The 21,858-nt window shown below is 43.6% G+C and overlaps 1 protein-coding gene across 2 annotated transcripts in view; it reads left to right on the top strand.

Moving 5' to 3' along the window:
- The window catches only part of stxbp5a (syntaxin binding protein 5a (tomosyn)), an 86,981-nt gene that overhangs the window by 54,511 nt on the left and 10,612 nt on the right, over positions 1-21,858 (top strand). For both annotated transcript variants that reach the window (XM_062411833.1, XM_062411834.1), the window contains exons 9-19: positions 7,400-7,523; positions 8,975-9,053; positions 9,377-9,531; positions 11,692-11,764; positions 11,889-12,036; positions 14,687-14,754; positions 16,115-16,155; positions 17,242-17,462; positions 18,876-19,057; positions 19,501-19,626; positions 19,858-20,009. In XM_062411833.1, the coding sequence (XP_062267817.1) occupies positions 7,400-7,523; positions 8,975-9,053; positions 9,377-9,531; positions 11,692-11,764; positions 11,889-12,036; positions 14,687-14,754; positions 16,115-16,155; positions 17,242-17,462; positions 18,876-19,057; positions 19,501-19,626; positions 19,858-20,009 (1,369 nt within the window). The remainder of the gene's footprint in view (positions 1-7,399; positions 7,524-8,974; positions 9,054-9,376; positions 9,532-11,691; positions 11,765-11,888; positions 12,037-14,686; positions 14,755-16,114; positions 16,156-17,241; positions 17,463-18,875; positions 19,058-19,500; positions 19,627-19,857; positions 20,010-21,858) is intronic.

Raw genomic sequence — 21,858 nt, 5'->3', positions numbered from 1 at the left:
TCTTACCGTCCCCCCCACTGTCCAGAAATGAAACCGAAATATCCCAGAGACCAACTCTGCCATCTCCCGATGATGTCATCGGGAGCCAAAGCCTGCAGAGTGGTGAATAGGTGATGGAGCTGTGGAATTGAGGCTTGACCTTTTGATTAAGTTAATTCAGTTTTTAAGTAATAAAAAAAACTGGGAACAAACTTAATTCAACAGGTTAGGATTAGTTCATTTATTTGAATGGTTTCAACGACACCCCCCCACTTCCTCCCACTTTCCAGAAATGAATCCAAAATAGCCGGGATACAAACGCTGCCATCTTGTGCATTGTGAGTCAGAATCTTGGCGATAGCTATCGGCTCATGGAGCCGCGGCTGCGAATACCCGCTGATGCACGTGTTTGACTGATCCTGAGTCAGTCTAGGCTGTCAATCATGATGATTCATCCCGTTTTTAAAGCACAAATAAATCATAACGAGAACTACCTGAAATGACAGAAACTACTTTTGATTTAAAAAATCCTTGACTTTCACTTATAATCCATACTGCAGTTAGCCTCTTGTGGGTGATTGAGACATTTAGGCTTCACTTATGGGCAGCTGTCATGTCATCCATCTTTGTACACAGGTTATACTCCAAACTGCTTGTTCTTTCATCTGATAGGCTTGCAATTAACGTCTTATTTCCTCATGTAGTTGTGTTTGGATTGCTTTATAATTGATTATAGATTTGTGACAGACTCGGTGCAGTCGGATCTGTCGCAAACCAAGATTCTTTGTTGCACCAAGCCAATCGAATGGCTGTGAGGGCACGTGTGAAATCTCAAACACACGCACAGTCATCGTGTGCGCGGTCATACACCGGCGTGCGTAGTACTCTGACACAGAGCCCGACCACATGGGTAAGATAATTAGATTATCTCCACTCTTATTCTGGTGCTCACCTCACCGGCAGTGCCGTGGAGCTGTAAGCACGCTGAGATAACAAAAGTCACAGAGGACTGCAGGAATTAGAGCAACAAACTCTCCTTCTCTGTGTCTTTGCTCCGGTTCCCTCTCTCTGATAAGCTAATATCCTCTCGCTGCACCCAGGGCACTACAGTCGCTGGTGTCGAGTCCCCCGAGGGAGCTCATCTCATCTCTCCAAACCCCTACAGTTACACCTCTCCAGAGACTGGTGCATGAGTGGGATGGAATTTGGGAGTGGGTAGGGGTGGGGTTTGGGAGGCTGCTGCTCCTCGAGTCATTCAATTATGGCTCACACTGACGAGGCCAAAGAGTTTGCGACATGCGGCCACTCTGTCCGCTGCTTTGTAATGTACTGTGGTCTTGGCTTAAACTGTATTTATCCAAATGGTTTTTTCGGATGGTTTTCAGATATCTTTAAAGTTTCAATTTGTCCCAGACCAGACCTCGAAGGCCCTGAGGGACGGTTCTTGTGTTCTGCTGTGCTGCATCACAAGTGCTGTTGTAATCGCTCCGTTACTTTTCTGTAGTGGACCGTGGTGTGACTAACACAAATGAGATGGATTAGAGAGTGATGGTGGCTTTTTTTGTGTCGAGGCTCAATTAGGCTACTTTTACATATACAAAAAAGAGAAATCCACTAGAGGGCAGTGCAGAGTCCAGACTTTCTGACAACAACAAACATCGTGAGGTTTGTGTTAGGGTAAGGGTTCGGCGTGATCCAAATCATGAACTCACAATGTCTTCCTCCTGTGGTCTCTTATGGTCCTATGATCTTACTTGAATCTCAATTGTGTAAAATCTTCACGAGATATGTGTTGAAATCTACTGACTCACTCCGGAATGATGCCATAGAAGCGTGTGTCTAAGTTGATGTGATGATATCAATGTGTTGCTCTACTGCAAAAAAAAAAGTATGTTCAATATCTTTAATTGTCAGAAATCTGTAATGCATGAATGACTTGGTACAATCAGAATCATTTGCTGTCATTCTCTGACATCATCAATTTGTGCAACCCCCCCCCATCAAAGCCTCTTCAAACAATGCTGCTCAGTGAAAGAACTTTCTTACAGACATCAAATCCATATGTTTCCTGCTGCGCTCTCTTTTTTCAACCCCCGCTGTGCGCTTTCATACAAACTCCATTTGCCTAGAAGCCTGCTGCAAAGTATCAAAGTTGTTGACTGAAATGAACAAGGAAGCTTTTCCTCTTCTTCCTTTCAGCAGCTTAGTTAGCCCGCAGACGTGAATTGAGACTTTTAGAATAAGCAAGTCTTAAGCTATATTTTAGTTCTGATGGAAATGTGTGGAAACAAGGCAGTCAGTGATAACTTTGTGGTTTATGCTTGATTCTGCATTCCTGGCATGCTGGTAACGATTTTCTCAAAACACTTTCTCACAGAATATCAAGTATAATTCACAGAATGTACAGAAGATAAAAGAGTTTTGGCTCGGATGGTTTGTTATAGACACTGTCAACCTGCAGACATGTCAGCAAATCAGGGAACATAACCTGACAGCGTTGTGCTCACTCTCACAGTGCAGGCGATAAAACGTATGATTTCACATTCTCTCCAGAAGCCGACAGAACACGTCGTTCACTGTGCCGTTCAGCGGGTTCGTCTATTATTAGCTGTGGATGAGAACTATGGGCTTCCAGTGAGTGCTAGCCAGAGAGCATCCGTCATCCCGACCCTGCTCCGCTCTGACTCAACACCTTGATCACAGTCCAGCCCGGATGACTGGCTGATATTGCACCCAGAATGGAGTTCCTTCTTACCCCTCAAAGTGAATATTATAGGCCCATAATTAAAATTTATTCTATTGTCTGTTTAAAACAAACGGCCAAACTTCAAATCCCTGAAGTCGTCTGTAACAATTCATCTCGTCTTCAATCACAGAAAAGTCAGAAAAGCAGTCTGTGCCATATTTAGCCCAGTATATGATGATCCTCGAATGTTTCTGCACAAATGTAAATGTACAAAAAATGCACTAAGCAGTAAAACGTGGCTAAAGGCAGATAGTAACACAGTAATAATGTGTTAACTAGTTCCCACAAATACCCAATATTAACTTCTTTATTTTCAAGCAAGTTCTCTGGACTTTATGTCATCGACATGTTAACACCAAAATGCATAATACACAACCTGACAGCATTTAATGCATCACACAGATTCAGTCAGATTTAAAACAAGTTGTTGTAAACCAATAAGTAGCAGGTTTTATATCAAGTTCCCAAAGTGTGATGTCGCCCTTATAGGCCAATACAGTCTAATGCCAGACGGCTCAGTTGACTTAATTATGATGTACTCGTGTGCCATAAATTACCATCTGGTTGCCTAATAACATTATAAGGAAATGATACAAATACATTTGAATTGGACCAGAGTCTGGCTTCATTAGGAAAATGTTCTCTTTCCCCCTAAGACTTGTTGAGAACACAGACATGTGACTTAGGTATTCATAGCTGATGCGTCATTTAGCAGGTCTGGCGCAGTATCCATTAGTGAATAGAATATCTCTGTAATGGTCTGTGTCTCCGGGGCTCTGTCCATCAGGAAGAAGACTCTCACACTCGTCTTGCATCCGAGATCTGTGGATAAATTTCGTCACATGACTCATTGCAAAAATGAAATATATTGAAGGGTTTACTTTGCTGCGTCTGATCTGCAATGGCAGATTCCTTTTTTTTTCTTTATATGTTAGTCACTCTGTGGGTTCCATACTTTTGTGCAGGTTTAGAACTTGATCACAGAATAGTAATTGATTGATTGATTTCTTGTATTTACCAATGACTTAATACGTACTTATGGTGTCATGGGAGAATCATAACTTTTTACAACCTTCTGTCAATGAGACACAAGCTAATGTTGCCTACAACTAAAACCTTCTGCCTCTCCAACAATGTAATTAAGAAGACTTTGTGAATGCAATCACAGAAGACACAGACATTTGAGATTAGAGTCGATGAATATAAGGAATATAAAGAAGCTTATCGTGAGCATGTATGTTTTCATCTTCATAGGGATTTACTAATTGGCAATAATAATAATAAAGCTGTTTATCTGATAGCTGTAGTGACAAATATCAACTTTATCCATTTCTCAGTTGAGATGAATTCTGACACTGCTTTTCTTGCACGTACATCATCATTTTTCAATGCAGCACATGTCTTGATTGTTAAATTGAAGCTCAACGTTTTATATAATGAGCACAACACAAAAACAGAAGTAGAATAGATTTCCTGTTCCAAACCAGAAAGACTTTGTCCTGAAATGCTTGTTTGTTTGTTGTTTTTCTACTTGAGCTGCGTTACCCTTGCTTTGAGAGCCCATGTGTGTATATGTGTGTGTCTAGAGGGGTAAAGCTGGCTTTGTGTTCCTCATGTGACTCAATTCTGGCATTCTATGCATGTTTATGTATTTGTCTGTTTCCTTTTACCAAAGTTTGTGTTTATGTATTGTGTTTGCCATACAGTAGTGTGTTTGTGTTTGTGTGATGCTGATGCCTGTGACTCTTAATAAGTGTTTTCATCCCCCAAAGACCAATCTGCGAGAAAACTGACCTAATGTAATAAATCATGAAATTAGTCTTTTTAATTTGCATCGTATGATACGATGAGCACCATGTGTTTCAATTAGCGTGATAATTTTCCAATTAAGCACAGCACAGTGTTCCCACATGGGACTGTCACAGTAAACAATGCATTTGATAGATTTCTAGAAACCGTGTCTATACCCGTCGCCCCCATCGCTGTTTGGGTGGATAAGGGCTCCTGCTCATTAAAGTGTGAAAAGTGTTGAGCCCCTAGATGTTTCATAAAGAAAATATCTTAGACCCAATCTCTACAGCGTCAAACATCGACAGTGGACCCAGATCCCAGAGAATACACTATATGTGTGTTCACAAGTATATCTTACATGTAGTGGGATAGAAGGTGGAATGCCAAAACATTTACAGACTCACAAATTTGTTCAACAATGCATTCAGGAAACCACATCCACACCGACTGGCACTCGGCACCGATGAATCACTTCTGGCAACAAATCGTTGACGAACAATCTCCTCTTCTTGGCCACGGCTGCGTCCTACAGCCCCCGCCGCTTTGCCCACAAGGACACACATCCCCCCCACCAGCTTGAATGAGGCACCTAAGCAATTACTCACCACACCTCTAATTAGTTCCGAGGAAACGAACAATCGCGAACAGGACATCAGGAAACTCCAGGAGCAGAGAAAGGACGATAGCTTTTTAGAACTTAAGTCATGTTCGATTTCTGTGTCTTTAAGGGAGGGAGAGGGAATGAGTCATTAACTGCGTAATGAGACAACTTGAGTCCGTGTGCGGATGCAGCGTGATGTCACACAACCGTAGCTCTGCCTTATCGAGCTAACAGTGACCCGGAGGAAGTCCCACTGAGAGAACTGGGATAATGAGACCTAGACGGCGTGCATCCGAAATCATGCTCCTCACAAAACCCCTGACTGTTGTTTTTTTTTCCCTTTCTCCTTTGTCCGATTTAGACTATTCCCCACTGTCGTCTCCGAGAGTTTAAGACCTGGCAAAGAACCACAATTTAAAGGATCACAGACTTTACCAGCGAGTAGGAGATGGGCGTCATTACCCACCAAACCTATAAACGCTTCACCGTGGCACAGATACCATTAGGTGTGTTGTGTTGAACACTGGTGTCACATGTTTAGCTATTTTCTGGAAAACTCTGCACCTTCAGCTGAGCCTGACACACGGCGCCAATTATGACTAATGACACACCGAGGGCAAAACTGATACACACGATAAACGGCAAGTGCAATTAGAGTAAATTGCCTCGACGTGACCGTGTGCTCACGTCGGCGGCGCCGGCGACGCTATCATTCACTTCGGATGAGCGATGGGAGACGAGGACGCGGAAAACCTGTCGCTGGTTAACAATTCAACGATAAGTGGAGCTGTGTGATATTCCCACAACAGCGGAAGGCGGCAACAGCCAGAAGAACACTCAACTGTCAAAACAATCTCATATGGAGAGAGTGCCTCTCAAAAATAAGGGTAGAACACATTCGAGGCGTCTTTTAGGAGAATGTGCCCCATCATTGTCTCAGAAAGAAAAAAAAGCATTTTCCCTGACAAAGCTCCGGGGCCTGAGATGGGATGTAGTTAAACAAAACTGCTTTGAAACCGGGGTTGCGAGCTTCACACAGATTTTGCCGAACATCATCGTATTTACTTAATGTCAAGACGTTCGGCGGGTTTAATAACGAGCTATGAAAAGGGCATCAATAAGCAAGGTTGCCCTTTACTGGCATACTTTGGTCATGATGTGTTTGTGTTTTTCAGCGATCGCTTGTCAGTAGATAAATCATCGTGAGCCGGGTTTAGAGCAGCAACGGGACTGTTTCAGATGGTCGGGGAGATGAGAGGGAAGATGAGAGGACAGGGGGGACATTGTCTTGGTTTTGAAAATCTTTTTCCAAAGCTCTGTTAGCATTAATAACTGCATTTATTTTATCTCCTATTTTGAATCTTCAATTGTGTTTTTTATTTTCCTTGTCTACCTGGCTGAACAACTCTCAAGTTGAGAGATTGTCAGCTAATGGACATATTAGACCCTCAAGGTGGTACACAACAAATTGTTCTGTAGCTCTATTCTTACATTTCCAGGAAGAAAATATTTTATTTCATATATAGTATTACTTAATATTGCAATATTTACCCTATTGTATTGTATCACAATATATTGCGATATGTATCATATTGTTTCGTATTGCATTATATAGTGATATGCATCGTATCTTAATTTATTGCGATATGTATTGTATTGTATCATATTCAACCTGATATATCGTTAGGTCCTTTCCTACACACAACCCTACTCTCAACATTATACTTTAATTTTACTTTCCTCTACTTCTCATCTTCTTCTTCAGTTGAACCGAGACCCAATGAATTCTTTATATTTCCTTTAATTAATAATTAGCATTTTGAATCCACGCCTCCAAATGACACCAGATGAACCTGAATGCATCACTTCAGCTGTGTTTGCTGACTTTATTTCCTGTTTTGAGTTAATAGGAATCTTTTTTTAAGAGAATTAATTTAATGTTAAAGCATGCTAATTAAACCTTTCCCTTTGCTTCTCTGGACATATGACCAATCCCTTCCACTTCCAGTAAATGGGTCAAATAAGGTTTCTTCTAATATATGCATTTATGCCACAGGAAGTGCAGTGATGTCAGGGGCCAGGCTCCGTTTTCTCACCTTCACCATCTGTTCTATGTGTCTACGTAATCCAGAATCATGGGTGTTTAACCCGCATATGAACACCATGTGCTGCGGCGATACAACAAACCTGTAGCGAAATGGAGATGGTGGCACCCGATGCTTCATCCCGCTGAACCACTGACCCACTCCCTCCCCTCCCGCTTCCTTCCTGTCATTTCCTAGGCGATCCACTCAGTTGCCTGGCATCACGAGGGCAAGCAGTTCATTTGCAGTCACTCGGATGGAACTCTGACCATATGGAACGTCAGAGGCCAGGGCAAACCCATACAGACAATCACCCCACACGGTAAGGAGCTGGTCGCACACACACACAAACACTCACCCGTACACAAACACAGGGGCGTGTCGTGAAACTACAACCCTCATTCGCTCGCGTGTTGCTTCCTGTGCAACAGATGCTGCGCAGCGTTTACACAGAGTGTTGCATGGTGGGAAATCTGGGAAGGAAGAGCTTTCATTTTACATTCTGAATTCAGTAAATAGAGGATAGTGGTGAAGTGGTGCTTTGGATTTGGGTGCCCATGCTAATACCAATATTTGGGAATAAACAAAATGGGAATATATCTGCTGATATACTCATAACTTGACAAATACTTGGTTATTAGGTGCAACACGATTTTTTTTTCAAAATCCGTCACAGCCACGACCCGCTCTGTATTCAGCGTAGCCATCCCTCAAAAGTCTCCCTCATCGTTTCCTCATTTCAGTCAGAGGATTATTGTCAGTTCAATTATGTCCTGCCTCTGTTTGCTCTGCTCTGGGTGTGCGTGCACACACACACACACACGCACACACACACACAAACACACATTAGTGCCGGTGCTCTGTTTATTTCCTGCAGAAAGCAAGTCTGCTCTTTTGAAGATGTATTTTAATCCACACCCCTCTGCCCGCCCGCCCCCCCCCCCGCCCCACACACAACTACTCATCCCGGCGAGCACTTTGACAGCTCAACCAGATGAAGGACCTGGAAGGAAAATAGAGAGGAAGTGTGAGAGCGACAAATTGACAAAGAGAGTGAGGGAGTCAGAGAGGGGCACAAAGAGAAAAGGAAAAACTTCTAACACTTTCTCAACCTGGGTTTTGTGTGTATGGGATTTCACCACACAAGCTTTTTTTTTTAATTAGTTGTTTCTCCCACTGCTGCATGCATAATTAGTTTGGTATTTAATGGGCAATTATGCAAATTCCTTTGACAGGTTTAAGTAAGGCTTATAAGTCCTCCTTTAATTGTCTTTTCAGATATCTGTTATTTAGATGTAGTTATTCAAAGTTGTCGTTTATTATACAGGCCTGCCGTGTACAACCTGCCTCAGGGCCCAGTTTGGCTTGTCGGTAATAGTTTGGATATATTCAGCCTCACATTGCGCATTCCGTTACAAGAGTGTGCGTTGGCAGACACGCGTGCACATGATGGATGTGTGACTTCCCCTCGCAGGACCGCCTCTGAGGTTCGAGGAGATGGATTTTTGTAAACAGTGATCCTCACACCCTCTTTAAATGTTCCTGCCCCTGCTCTTTGTCTCTCCCCTCTCTGAAACTGAACAGGCCTTTTTTTTGTATTATTATTGTCCATGCCACTACTTCAGAGCTGCATTTAAAGTGACGCTTCTGTTGGGGGGGGGGCAGTCAAACCAAAACAAAAGAAAGAAACTGGATGACAGGATAAACAAGCGGAGGTGAAGCGTGGGAGCAAACTGGCAAAACTCAAGTAACTTCTGTTTGTGCTATTTTTAGGAAAACAGCCCAAGGACGGGAAGAAGCCAGAGCCTTGTAAACCCATTCTCAAAGTGGAGTACAAAACCACAAGAAATGGGTACGGTGTCTCATGCTCTCGCACACACACGCACACAAAACACACACACTGTGATATTCTGTCACACAGTTGTATCATTCCAACAGAAAAATCATAATCATTAGGATGTTATTTGCTTGTATGTGATCTGCAGATCTGTTTCATCAAATACTTTTCTTATATTATATTATTATTACTTTTACTCTGATTGTTTTTGAGTTTCACATTGTTTGATTAAAGCCTTTGGTTACCTGTATTGAAAAGTGCCAAACAGATAAAGTTATGATTGTGATGGTTATTATCTTTATGTAATGGTGTTATGAACATGTGTGGGTTCTTTCCAGGGAACCCTTCATAATCCTGTCTGGTGGGCTGTCCTATGACACGGTGGGCCGGCGGCCATGTCTGACGGTAATGCACGGAAAGAGTACGGCTGTGCTGGAGATGGACTATCCCATAGTAGATTTCCTCACACTCTGTGAAACACCATACCCTAATGGTGAGTGCGTGTGCTTGTCTTCACTATTACGATTGTGTAGAAATTGTCATCATATCAATGGAAAAACACACACACACGCGCGCATACGCCAACACACACCTATCCGGTGTTTAATTATGTTGGATTGTGTTTGTGTGTTTCTGTAATAAATATAGGAAATTTCCCAGGGGGGAAGGATCCGATTTCGGTTTCATTATCCGACGCAGAATATTCGATTTTCTTTTTGTACACGGTATCTTTCCATATGAATTAAATAATGATCTTATTTCCTGTATGGAGAAGTCAACAGCGTGGGGATGAACTGGTGCAGGATCCTGTGAGTTTTGAAATCCAGTACGTAAATTCTGGTGCAGCGTTATCCGGCACATATACAGCCACAGGAAGGATTAGCGAGTTATGTAACAATGGTGACTTCATCATTACACTTATTACAACCTTATGTCACCACCCGCGGATTTCATCTGGTAATGGACATCACTGGGACTGAGGATTACACAGAACATGTCTGGCTGAGTGAAGCAGTTTTAATGTGTAATCCTGGATGATGGGGCTGCAGATGATGCTGCATTTTATACAAACCAGTGCTTCAGTGGGAAGACAACAGTCACAAAGACAAAGTAGCTGTTTAGAAGTTTCTCAAAGTAAATTTAATATAACCTATAATAAATGTGCTCTATTTGCCCTTTTAAAAATAAAGTTTAGTCACTTAAAGTCTGTGTTTCTAAAGCTTAAACCTACTATAGTCAAAAAGATATATATGTTCAGTGGATCATATAACTCACATAACATAACTAACCCTTTATGAAAGAGGTCACTAATGGCCACAAATCCACAGAGAATTATCGCCCAATAATTTCCTTCCGCGCTATTAGACTTGATGGCATCTCTCCGTTCCTTGTTTTGTTTGTTCTATTCCTTATTTGTCGACTACATCCTTTTTTCTTTCTCTCTCCTCGTAATTTAAAAACAAGTGTTTGATTAGATTTGCAATTTCGTTTGTGTCTTTAGCTTAATCAGCCTTGAAAGTGGCCTCAATTATAGTTGCTATTCCCAGCTCCTAAATCCCAGCGCGGACGGACGTGGCGACGGTGATGGGACGTTGATTCACAGCAGAATGTGAACTCAGCACCGGGGAAGTAAAGAGGAGCGAGACTGGCGAGTGTGACGAGAATTCTCAAAGAGCTTTAAACCTGGTGACAGTCTGAGACCTGCCACTCATCCACATCCGCTCAAATAGAACATGACTAAATGTTTGTGCAAAGCTTTTTCCAAATAAATCAAATATCCCCCGAAACAGGGGGATGGGAGCTGCTGTGTACACATAATGCAAAGACCTGTGCTGTGTTACTCCGGTGGACATGGCCTCAGGGAAGCAGGCGAGTCGAGGTTAGAGAGGCAGCCACGTCTTGATCTCTATTCCCATAGATTTTTGTCAAGGTGCCCTTTAGCAAGGCGCTTAACCTCCAGCTGCTGCGGTTAAATGCCTCTCAGCAAAAAACAGGAGCAACACTTCTGCATATATTCTCTAAAAATCATCTGTTTGTCAGATTCCTGGATTCCTGCATGGCAACCACACCACGAGTCTTATCTTGAGTCTTATCACTTTATAATCTTGTTCTGCATGTGAATATTCTGAATCTACAGGGGAGGGACAGGATCTTGAAGTCTCTTGGTTTCTTTTTCTAGCTCGAACATATCGACTGAAATGCATCAGCGATCATCTTTTTCATTCATCTGCATTCGTATGTTGAAACCCTGTTAATAAAGATAAGCTAAAAACACCAGCCTTCGAATTGAGGAGGGATTCGTCTTGGTGGCATATGAAAGTCTAATCTTTAATGAGACTGATACAAATATTTAACCAGAGCAATATCCCCTGCAGTTATAAATCACTTAGAATAATATATATGTCTTCAGGGCATATATATACATTTACCATAGAAGCTCCGAGATGTTCCTCCCCCTGTGGTTTTTGCAGATTTCAAAAAAGAAAGCTCTCTCTCTCTCTCTCTCTCTCTCTCTCTCTCTCTCTCTCTCTCTCTCTCTCTCTCTCTCTCTCTCTCTCTCTCTCTCTCTCTCTCTCTCTCTCTCTCTCTCTCTCTCTCTCTCTCTCTCTCTTGAGGAATTGCAACATTACTAAAGTTGTGTGTCTGTGTTCAGATTTTCAGGAACCTTACGCTGTGGTGGTCCTTCTGGAGAAGGATCTAGTGGTGATCGACCTTGCACAAAATGGGTGAGGGTCACAAATATCAAATACGACAAACTCTGGGTTGTCGCCTCTGCTTTGCATCATGTCACAACTTACTCTCCAAAATGTGACTTATTATTGATTTCTTCCCGTGCTCTCTTGTCACCAGTTACCCCATATTCGAGAACCCCTATCCCCTGACCATCCACGAGTCTCCTGTGACCTGCTGCGAGTACTTTGCCGACTGCCCTGCCGACCTCATACCTGCACTTTACTCCGTTGGCTCGCGGCAGAAACGACAGGGCTACAGCAAAAAGGTACACTGCAGGAAAAACTGCATCCGGTTGTTTGTGTCCCACTGAAGCCGAGGAAACATAAAATAGAAACAAAATGGGTTTGGCAAAGCAGTTTATGTGTAATTTGGTTTCACTTATATGGAAAAGAGAAATGTCCTTGAGGGACAAGTTTAATTTAATACCAAGTAAATGTTATGTATTTATTCATTATTCATTTTCCCTTTTTTTAAAGAGCTGTATTCTCACCTGTAGACAGATTTTTACACATTTACATTTTTACGGACATGCATTGAAGTCAGTAAGTCGATTCTGGTCCTGACCCATTAATATAAGACCTGACCTGACCCAGAATTAAACATAGGCTCAGAACTGCTGCTGCTGCTGAACAGTGAAGGTGAAAGCCCGGGGCCTCAGGATACTGCCTGATGGGTCCCACAAGAAACGAGGTCATAAATGATAAAAACAAGAAAAACATTATTTCATATCCTTGGATTATATTAACATGTTTTTCCTGCTGCTCAGAACTGATTCAGTAGCACTGGTGCTCACCCACACTTCTGCAAAACCCCTTTATGCACGGCAGACACATCTCCACTTCATATTTAATTAATTTAATGAGACTCTTTATTCATTATGGACTGACATTTAGCAGTTTTAAATTTGAACGGGTAAATGTCCAATCTGTTTCTAAACTGTTTTCTCGTATCATTTCCGTTGTTTATACAGGGACTTCTACTTTGCAAATATATTAAGTGTCATAAACGATTTTTTAAAACATGAAAAATGCAGAGGAGAAGAATTACAGAGTTTAAATGAAGTCGCCTCAAACATAATTGTTTGCACTTTAACTGTAACCATCCACCGATAATCCTGCAGCTGCTGCACCAATATAAATCAGCTGCCTTTTACCAGTTTACCAATGGGGTCATTGTCAGGGAAATATATAATAATACTTTAAATGTCTTGATTTGAACCCCAGGTTCATTGAGGGTGATTTAGGGTGATCCAATGTGTCCAAAAGGAAAAGGGGTCACTAGGCCTGGTGTGTGGTTCAAAAGGGTTGTAATTAGTGTTATTAGTTCGTCAGTGTGTTGTCGGGCAGTGAGAAATAAAGCTTCTGTAGCAAGTGTCTGCTCGTTGTGCACCCACATCTGTAGGTGCATGTTACCGTCTAGATAACATGTCTTAAAAATAACAATTAAATTCTGCATCACTGTAGACACAGTTGCTTTTTTAAAGCAGTGCACCAAGTGCCTGACCACACCTCCTTTTTAAGACCAGTACACCCATGGGTGGCCATATGGGCAGGAGTATATTTTCTGCTTCGGCAACAACACAGGTGCTGAACGGGCAAATAAAACCCAGCAGCAACACATGTGATGTTTTGCATCAGGTGCTTTAACCTTTTTCTTTCCCTCTAAACAATACGTATTTGTATTCCACCTGTCTTCATGGTGGCAGACCACATCCGCACCCTACTTCACAGATGTAGATGCTTGTTCTTATAGCTTTATAACCATAATACCGTTGTTTTTATTCTGGGAACTTATTTGGAAATCACAAACGGCTCCTGAATGCAAATATTTAGGCCCAATTCTTGAGCCGGAACTGCAAAGACAGGGATTCGCTTTCAAAATAAAACACAAAGTAGGTCTCCCCCCCACCCAGATTGATGATGTATGAACATTTAATAGTATCCTGAGGGTGGAGTCTTCTTTCATGTCGCCCTGGTTAGCGGTGACATAAAAGAGCTAAATGCCTAAATTAGAAATGTAAATGTCCCACACTGCGCCCTCTAAACCCCCCCCCCCCCCCCCCCCCCCGCTGTACTCCAGGAACAACAGGGTTGCATGATAAAGACCATTCCACTCCAAAGACTCTGTTAATTTGTAGTCAAGGTTCTGAATTATATTCCTCAGTGTTTCCATGAAGGTAAATGGAGTATATAATAGTGTCGTATTACCTAACAACCCCCCCCCCCGCCTCGTCTCTCCTCTCATCCTCGTCTCTTTATCCCTGTGTCTTCTGAGGCAGACCCCCTGCTCCTTCAGCCATTATGTATATGCCTGTGTTCTTTTCCCCGTCGTCTTGTTCTAGCTCTCTGTCGGAAATGTCAGCGTGTACTGACCCAAACTCGCTGCCTAGCTTTTCCTTTTTTATTTTTTTTTTCGTTGTGTGTGTGCGTGTGTGTGTCTGTGGGTGTGTGTCTGTGTGTGTGTGTGTGCAGCGATGGCCTGGCTGAGCTGCAGGAGGGCATTCTCACATAAAGATCACCATGAGTCATCCTGGTGACCTTTGTATGTGTCAACGTGTTCAAAGCCAAACCCCCCACCGACACTTCTCACTTTCTCTCTCTCTCTCTCTCTCTCTCTCTCTCTCTCTCTCTCTCTCTCTCTCTCTCTCCCGCACGCACACGTTCAGATGGCGGCGCACACTCGTTGAGCTGTGTAATCTATAATTGCAAGGAGTCCTGCCCGTGTTGTTGTTGTTTTTTTGTTTTTCCCTTGCACTCTCACACGTTTGCAGTTTTATCATGTCGTCTATTTCTCACATCGATGTTTCTGCTGACACGCTGTTCATTGACCAAGCTGTGCTCCTTCCTGTTCTCTCCCGTTTTCTCTAACGCAATGTGTGTTTTCGCTCGTGTGTGTGTGTGTGTCTATCTATCCAGGAATGGCCTATTAGTGGTGGAAACTGGGGTCAAGGCACACAAAGCTACCCGGAGATCATCATCACTGGGTAAGAGGACACTGATTTCATTAGCCTCGTCGTTATCGTCTCGCCACAACTCCATTTTCTCTCATCTCCGCGGTGCCGCTGGGTCAACGCGGGGGAGAAGAGAGGAGGCTGTCTTAAAACATTTAACGGAGATGTTTATATACGCCTATAATGTGCAGTATAGTCCATTTTGAGATTTATCCTCCCACACTAAGCTGTAAACAAGGGGGGGGGGGGGGGGGGGGGGGATAGTTGTATTAACTTAACACATGCACTGAAGAAGTGACATTGAGGTATGGGTTTGGCAGTGGTAGGCTCTCGCTCCTCTTCTTCCTCTCTCCCTCCTCACTCCTACATGCTGCATTACTATAACATCCAGAGAATCCCCACTACCAGGTGGACGGTAGGAAGGGAGGTTGTATTTGTGGAAGTGTGGCATCGGAACAAGTGTTTAACGTGTTCTGTTGTTTGTGCGAAGCGTCACACAAACAAAAGCAATCAACAGTCCGCCTCCATGTCTGCTTTTATTCTGAAGCCACGATTTATTGAGGAAGCTGCTGTAACTTCTTCAAATCTGAGGAACCGCCACTTGCTTCAGTTGATTGTTTAAACGGTCTCTTGTGTGCGTCCTGGAAGAGCTGTAGAGACGTGAAGCACTGAGGTCGGACGCTGAGGTCTGGCTCGTGTGTCATGACTCTGTGCACACAGTTCATATTCGTCTATACCGAATCTGGGAAAACATTTATTTATGTCCTGTGCATGGAGGAAAGTCATGTTGACACAGGATGTACTTTAAACTACTGCCACAAAGTTGGAGGCAAAAGTTTGTCTAAAATATAATATATAGATTGCAGACATCTTTTAAATTACTACTCAGCCCTGAAATATATTATTCTTTACCATGTAGACTACTTTTTAACAGTTTTGAAAAGTGCTGTATATTTTATTAAAATATTTATAAGTTCCCATTTTCGTAATTAAGTGTTATAAACTATGTAAAAAACTTTAAAAAATGTCCTTAAAGATTAAGCCGCATATTTCACCTCGTTATTCTAAAGCAGAGCTCTTAGGTTGACTGATTATTTTGGGACTGAATAAAATATTTTCCGTTATAAATATTTAGTTTGTTTTGGTTTACCATCCAGATTTAGTTCCAAGTGCCTCAGAACAGCAAAGTGTTTTTGTGGCTGAGCTGCGTCTTTAACCGATGCTCCAGAGATGATTTCGTGCCTCATATTTGACAAAGTGGATCCTCGAACTTTTATGTCTGAAATAGAAAGACAGCAGGTGGCAAATTTTAATTCATGGCGTGTTCTTTCTCTCTCTCTCTCTCTCTCTCTCCTCTTCTTCTCTTTGTTTCTTCCCCCTCTTCAATTCCCAGGCACGCCGATGGAACTGTGAAGTTCTGGGATGCCTCTGCAAGTGAGTGCTCTCGACGGCTTACTCAGGCTTTGTTAAACGATAATTATTGTCTGGAATGTTCAGACAAACAGAAGACGTGTTTGAGCTCTCGAGTGAAAATCGAGCGAGAATGGGCGGATGAAGGAGAGGAAACCGAAATGGGAATAAAAAAATGATAATACATTTGAACACTGTCAAGATAACAAGTATAATGGCTGCAGCGAGTTCAAAAGCACGAAACGGTTTTCTTCATATCGTTGGGAGACAGGTTTCACGTGCATGTCTGATGACTGAGGATGGAAACTGACTAGGGTTGCAAAATTCCGGTGGGAAACTTTCCATGGGAATATAGGGGAATATACGGGAATTAACAACATTTTGTGGGTAATTTATGCTAACTGAATTTACCTTGTCATATACAGACATAAATATATACATTTTGTTTTGTCATAGGCTGATTAGAGCCCGGAGGAAACTTTGGGCACTTGACTATATGCTTCTGGATCTTTGTGTCATTCTCAACTTAGGGCTTTGCACAGTATTTGCAAATGTAAACAGCCTTTCCTTCTACATTGGCTGGGGTGAAATGTCTCCACTCATGAGATAGTGCACGTGGAATTGTTCTGTAGAATAAGATGAGAAAAAAAGCTTGTAAAAAAAACACTAATGCAATGCCAGGGATATAAATAGTTGGCCAATTGGAATCGTCTTTAAAAATATTTACAATTGATGGATAAATGAATAGAAATAGGCTAGATGAACAGATGAACAATCCTCAATCAGCATGCTAATATATTTCCCCCAGTTATATCATTGAACCTTACCCGACTAGTCCTGCACACTACAGCAGGCCCTAATAGCCCTGCTGTAGTGTGCAGGATGCTGGCAATTATCTGTGCATGTGATGGAGAAATGCACAATAGAGTTTTGAATGATGTTTTTGTTTCACAGCGTTTAATTTGCAAATATTTTATTTTTTTCAAAATTCCCAAAATCCCCGAGCTCAATATTCCGAAATAGTTTCCGAAAAGTTTCCGAAAATGTATCGAAAATGTTCCGGCCCCTTTGCAACCCTAAAACTGACACTTTCTCTATTTCTTTTCTCAGTAATGCTCCAGGTGCTCTACAAGCTGAAAACAGCCAAGGTGTTTGACAGGAACCGGTCCAAGGAGGACAAGGGCAGCGCGGACATGTCGGACGAAGACCCCTTCGCCATTCAGATCCTGGCCTGGTGCCCCGAGAGCCGCATGCTGTGCGTGGCCGGGGTGTCGGCCAACGTGATCATCTACCGCTTCAGCAAGCTGGAAGTGACCACCGAGGTGGTGCAGGTGGGTGACGGAGCGCCGGGAATGAAACACACGTATTAAATTTTTCGAGGATCTGTTGCTCTCCATCAAGACACGAGTCCCTCCCGCTGTTTGTCGTTTATTCGCCTCCCAGCGCCGTCTTAAGATGTCGCGAGTGCACGTGCACGAGCGCCGACGTGCACGAGCACATCTGCCGAGTCAAAGGCAGTATGGTTGCCATGCCAACAGACAGTGAATAAGCAAAAGCCCGGGCTGTCGTTGTGATCTGCTCTGAAGGCGACGTCAGCGCTCGTGGGGGTGGGATGGCGTTTAATGACATAAAGACATGTACTGTTTGTGAGACTGTGCGTGTGTGAGTGGTTTCTGCTGTTGTTCTTCAGAGCGTTGGAGTGTTAAACCAGCAAGATACTTCATTTTTTAATATATAATGATATAACCCTTCATGGCTGTTTGCTCCGGACTTCACTGTGATCAGCTGTCAATCAAAGCGAGGTCCGTGGGCAGCACTGTGATGTGTTGATGAATTTAAATATTGAAATTTTTTTCGTCTTTTCTAAATATTAAAATCTTCTGCTCATCCAAACGAACGAAGCCAGGAGCCAGAGGTTGTCTTGAATCTATCGGCTTCGGTGCCTTGCTCAGAGGCTCCTTGGCGTTAGCTGTCAGAGGAGATGTGCACAGCCACGTCTCTTATTGAAGTCGAGCAGTGTTCTGAGAGGTGACCGACCGGCGCTGAGGGACGTGAGAGAGAGTTTCAGAACAATTATAGTTTTCTGATTGTTCGAATGCGATGTGGATCAGGAGGAGATGAGCGGCGTTGGCGATGTGTGATTAGGAGAACGCCCCCCCCACCCCCACCCCTTCCCTTGCACAAGGTCAGACGCTGCTGGGTAACCTCGCAGAAACAAAGTTAGAGGTGGATGGCAGGCAGGCGGCAGTCAGGATCTGAAGGAGGGCACTGATTGCTCTTCACTCCCACATGTCAGCGGGGCTAATGAGACTGACGGAATGCACAAGGAGCAGTGTGTGTGTGTGTGTGTGTGTGTGTGTTGGTGAGGAGCAGTGTGTGCGTGTGTGTGTGTGTAGGTGAGGTGTGTCAATGCGAAGGTGGAGGTTATGGAGAAGTACCTTTGAGTACGACTTGGAAGGAATGGAGCATTTCAGAAGTGGAGGACCTCTCTGACTCTCAATCTGCCTACACACACAAACACACAAAGACACACACATACACATACACACACACACACACACACACACAAACACATACACAAACTTCACGTCAAAGTGACATGACTTCTATATATGTTTCAGATTTTTCTTGTACACATTGTCTGATATCTTCTCTTCTGTCAATCTCTTTGTATGTGTGTGTGGGTGTGTGTGTGTGTGTTTGTGTGTGTGTGGGTGTGTGTGTGTTTGTGTGTGACTGAACAGCTACTTGAGGTGCGAATGCAGTACGAGCTCAACGACATGGAGTCTCCAGATGGTGGGGGCGGAGGGGGGGAGCAGACGCCGGCGCTCCCCACACCCGGCGCCTCCCCTCAGACGAGCGGGCCGCCTTCACACCCCTCCACCAGCAGCAACAACTCTGACGGAGGCAACATGCCCTGCCTCAAGTACGAGACTCACACACACACACACACACACAGACACACACACACACACATATAAGCACTTACATTAGCCATCATAAGAACCAGGAGCGATTGCAAACCCATATTCACACACACACACACACACACACACACACACACACACACACACACAAGAATCTTGCCTTTTGCCTCAAGCACACTTGCACGGACTTAGTCAGCGCCTGAAGCATTCTCAGCCTCAGCCTTCCCATCATCCCCTTGCCACCACTCATGCTAGGCCCTCGACACACAATCGCTTCAGAACTGCAGCTGCATCACTCGTTCTCTCTCTCTCTCTCTCTCTCTCTCTCTCTCTCTCTCTCTCTCTCTCTCCCTCCCTTCCCCCCCTCCCTTTCCTTTTTATTTTCTCCTCATTCGTTTCTCTCCCTCTGTCTCGACCCCTGACTGTCTCCTTCTTCCTCCAGAGTGCGCAGTACCCCTCTGAAGCAGTCTGCGGGCTACCAGGTGGATTTGGTGGTCCAGTTAGTGTGGGTGAGCGGAGAGCCTCCCCAGCAGATCACAAGTCTGGCGCTCAATTCCTCCTACGGCCTGTAAGTGCACCCACCGCAACGTTTGAGTCATAACTGGAATCTGACGGAAACCTTTAATGCTAAGATATGAAGTCTTATAAGGAGAACACATGCAAAGTGGATGTGCATACATTTTTTAACATAGAAATGTGGGATTTCATTCGTCTTTTACTGATCCCTATATCTTTTTGCTTCCTTGTCTGTGTCACTCCTCCTCCTCCTCCTCCTCCTCCTCCTCCTCCTCCTCCCCAGAGTGGTGTTTGGCAACAGTAACGGTCTGGCAGTGGTGGACTACATCCAGAAGACGGTCGTGCTCAACTTGGGGACGGTCGAGCTTTACGGTGCCAACGACCCCTACCAGAGGCAGCCCCGGTCGCCAAGAAAGACAAGGCAGCCGTCTGGAGGTAGGGAGGAGAACAGATAAGAGGGGAAAACAAAATATTCTTAACACACACACTACCCATTAGTTTTTTACTTTGTTTCTGTTCCAGTAAAACCCCAAAAAAATCACTCAAAAGCTAAGTGGCTGCACCCAAGATTTCCAAGTCACTCTGGCACGAGAAAAAAATTATTTATTGCTTTATACCCATCATGTTTTGTGCACATACACAAAATGGCCTCTGAATTCATAGTGCTGTCGTTTAGTTTGCAGAGGTTCACTCGCTCAGAAGCGTGGGATCAGCCATTTCTTATATGTGGTATTTCTTTTGACTTTCCACTGTTTGTCGATGTCCGGCTACTAAACCCGCTCGTTTCACGAGGCCCTGCTTGTCTGTTCTTTCAGTAAGAACAAGAAGTAACCCTGCATGACTCTAATGCTGTCACTTGCCCTAAAACAAAAAAAACTGTGTCTCAGCATCTGACTCAGCTGAACCACGATTTACAAACCCTCCTCTTTGTCTTAAAGGCAAAACAAGCCGTCAGGTAAAAATACACAGTACATCAAATCTGATTTTTCAACTTTACAAAGCACACATTGAAACTCATGTCTTTTCTTTTCCTGTTTTTTTTTTAATCTAATTTTGATACACCTGAAAAAGTGCAGTCTATCACAAGGTTACTTCCTGGAATGATCTGAAAAGCAAAGTCAGATTTAGTATTCAGGTATTCACGGTTTGTTTTTCAATGATGTTCTGGGTCACAATGATAATTAGTCTTTCATTGAACATCATAGCTTATTTGTTTTCTGCCCCCTGGAGCTGAATAACGATGATTACTGAGACTCCGGTTACCTCCCAGGTCCGACCTCCCTGAGCCCAGCGTGAGAATGAATGAAGTCATAGAGCAGAGAAATGACGGCATCAGAACTTGACGAGGTTTCACACGACAACACGACAACACGCACGCTAACTCTTACTTTGGGCTTCGGTTGACTTTCGCTGTCATCGCACACACACACACACACACACACACACACACACACACTCTCTCACAGCCCATCCCTTGTGCACACATCGCCACTGCAGCTCCATACAGTCGCACCACTGATAGACAATCGGAGGCTTCGAGTATGGACACACTGCCACCATGGGTTAGAGGACGGTAATGCAGCCAAGTAGACGATACCGCAGTGTCATGGTGCTGCTCTGCCCACACTTCAGCAAAAGTAGATGCATGAATTAATAACGAGTGGATGCTGACTGATTTCTTTTTGATGTTTGTGCACAAATATGCTTAGAAACGCCGCACACATCCAGAATTGCACATGCACATGTAAACACACACACACACACACACACACACAAGCATCTGGTGTCAGCGACTGGAGACCAGTGGGCTGGCACCTGTCAGAGCCGGGCGAGTTAAGCAGTAATCAGGCATCCAGCTGTGTGTGTCGGCCAGCAGGGTCCGCTGGGTGCTCGGCTTTCTGCCTCGCAGGACAATGTTACACAAGCGTGCACCCGGGTAGGGGGGGGGGGATATGAGGAGAAACATTTAAGTTACATAAAAAAAAATTTGGGCATTAAATACCTTGTTGACATTTGTTTGTGTGATATTTTGTAGGATTACGCAAACACTGCTCCACTGATTTACATGAAATGTGTGGAGGGGTGGGGCATGACCCAAAGGAAGAACACACATTTTGGTTGAAGATATTTAGGGGACTGATATTTGAAAGTGTTCAACTAAGAATCTGTATCTAGTGAAATGTGGTGTCATTGTTGGGCCTTGGCAGAAGTATGAGTTACAGAGTTCGTCTATCTTAGTGTTAAATGCAGTGGTGTTTTTAATTTGCATTAAAACGGGTTGAAC

Source organism: Platichthys flesus, chromosome 18 (genome assembly GCF_949316205.1).
Source record: "Platichthys flesus chromosome 18, fPlaFle2.1, whole genome shotgun sequence".
In the NCBI taxonomy this organism is placed as follows: domain Eukaryota; kingdom Metazoa; phylum Chordata; class Actinopteri; order Pleuronectiformes; family Pleuronectidae; genus Platichthys; species Platichthys flesus.
The sequence above is the reverse complement of the archived record's forward strand: the minus strand, read 5'-3'. Positions and strand labels throughout refer to the sequence as shown.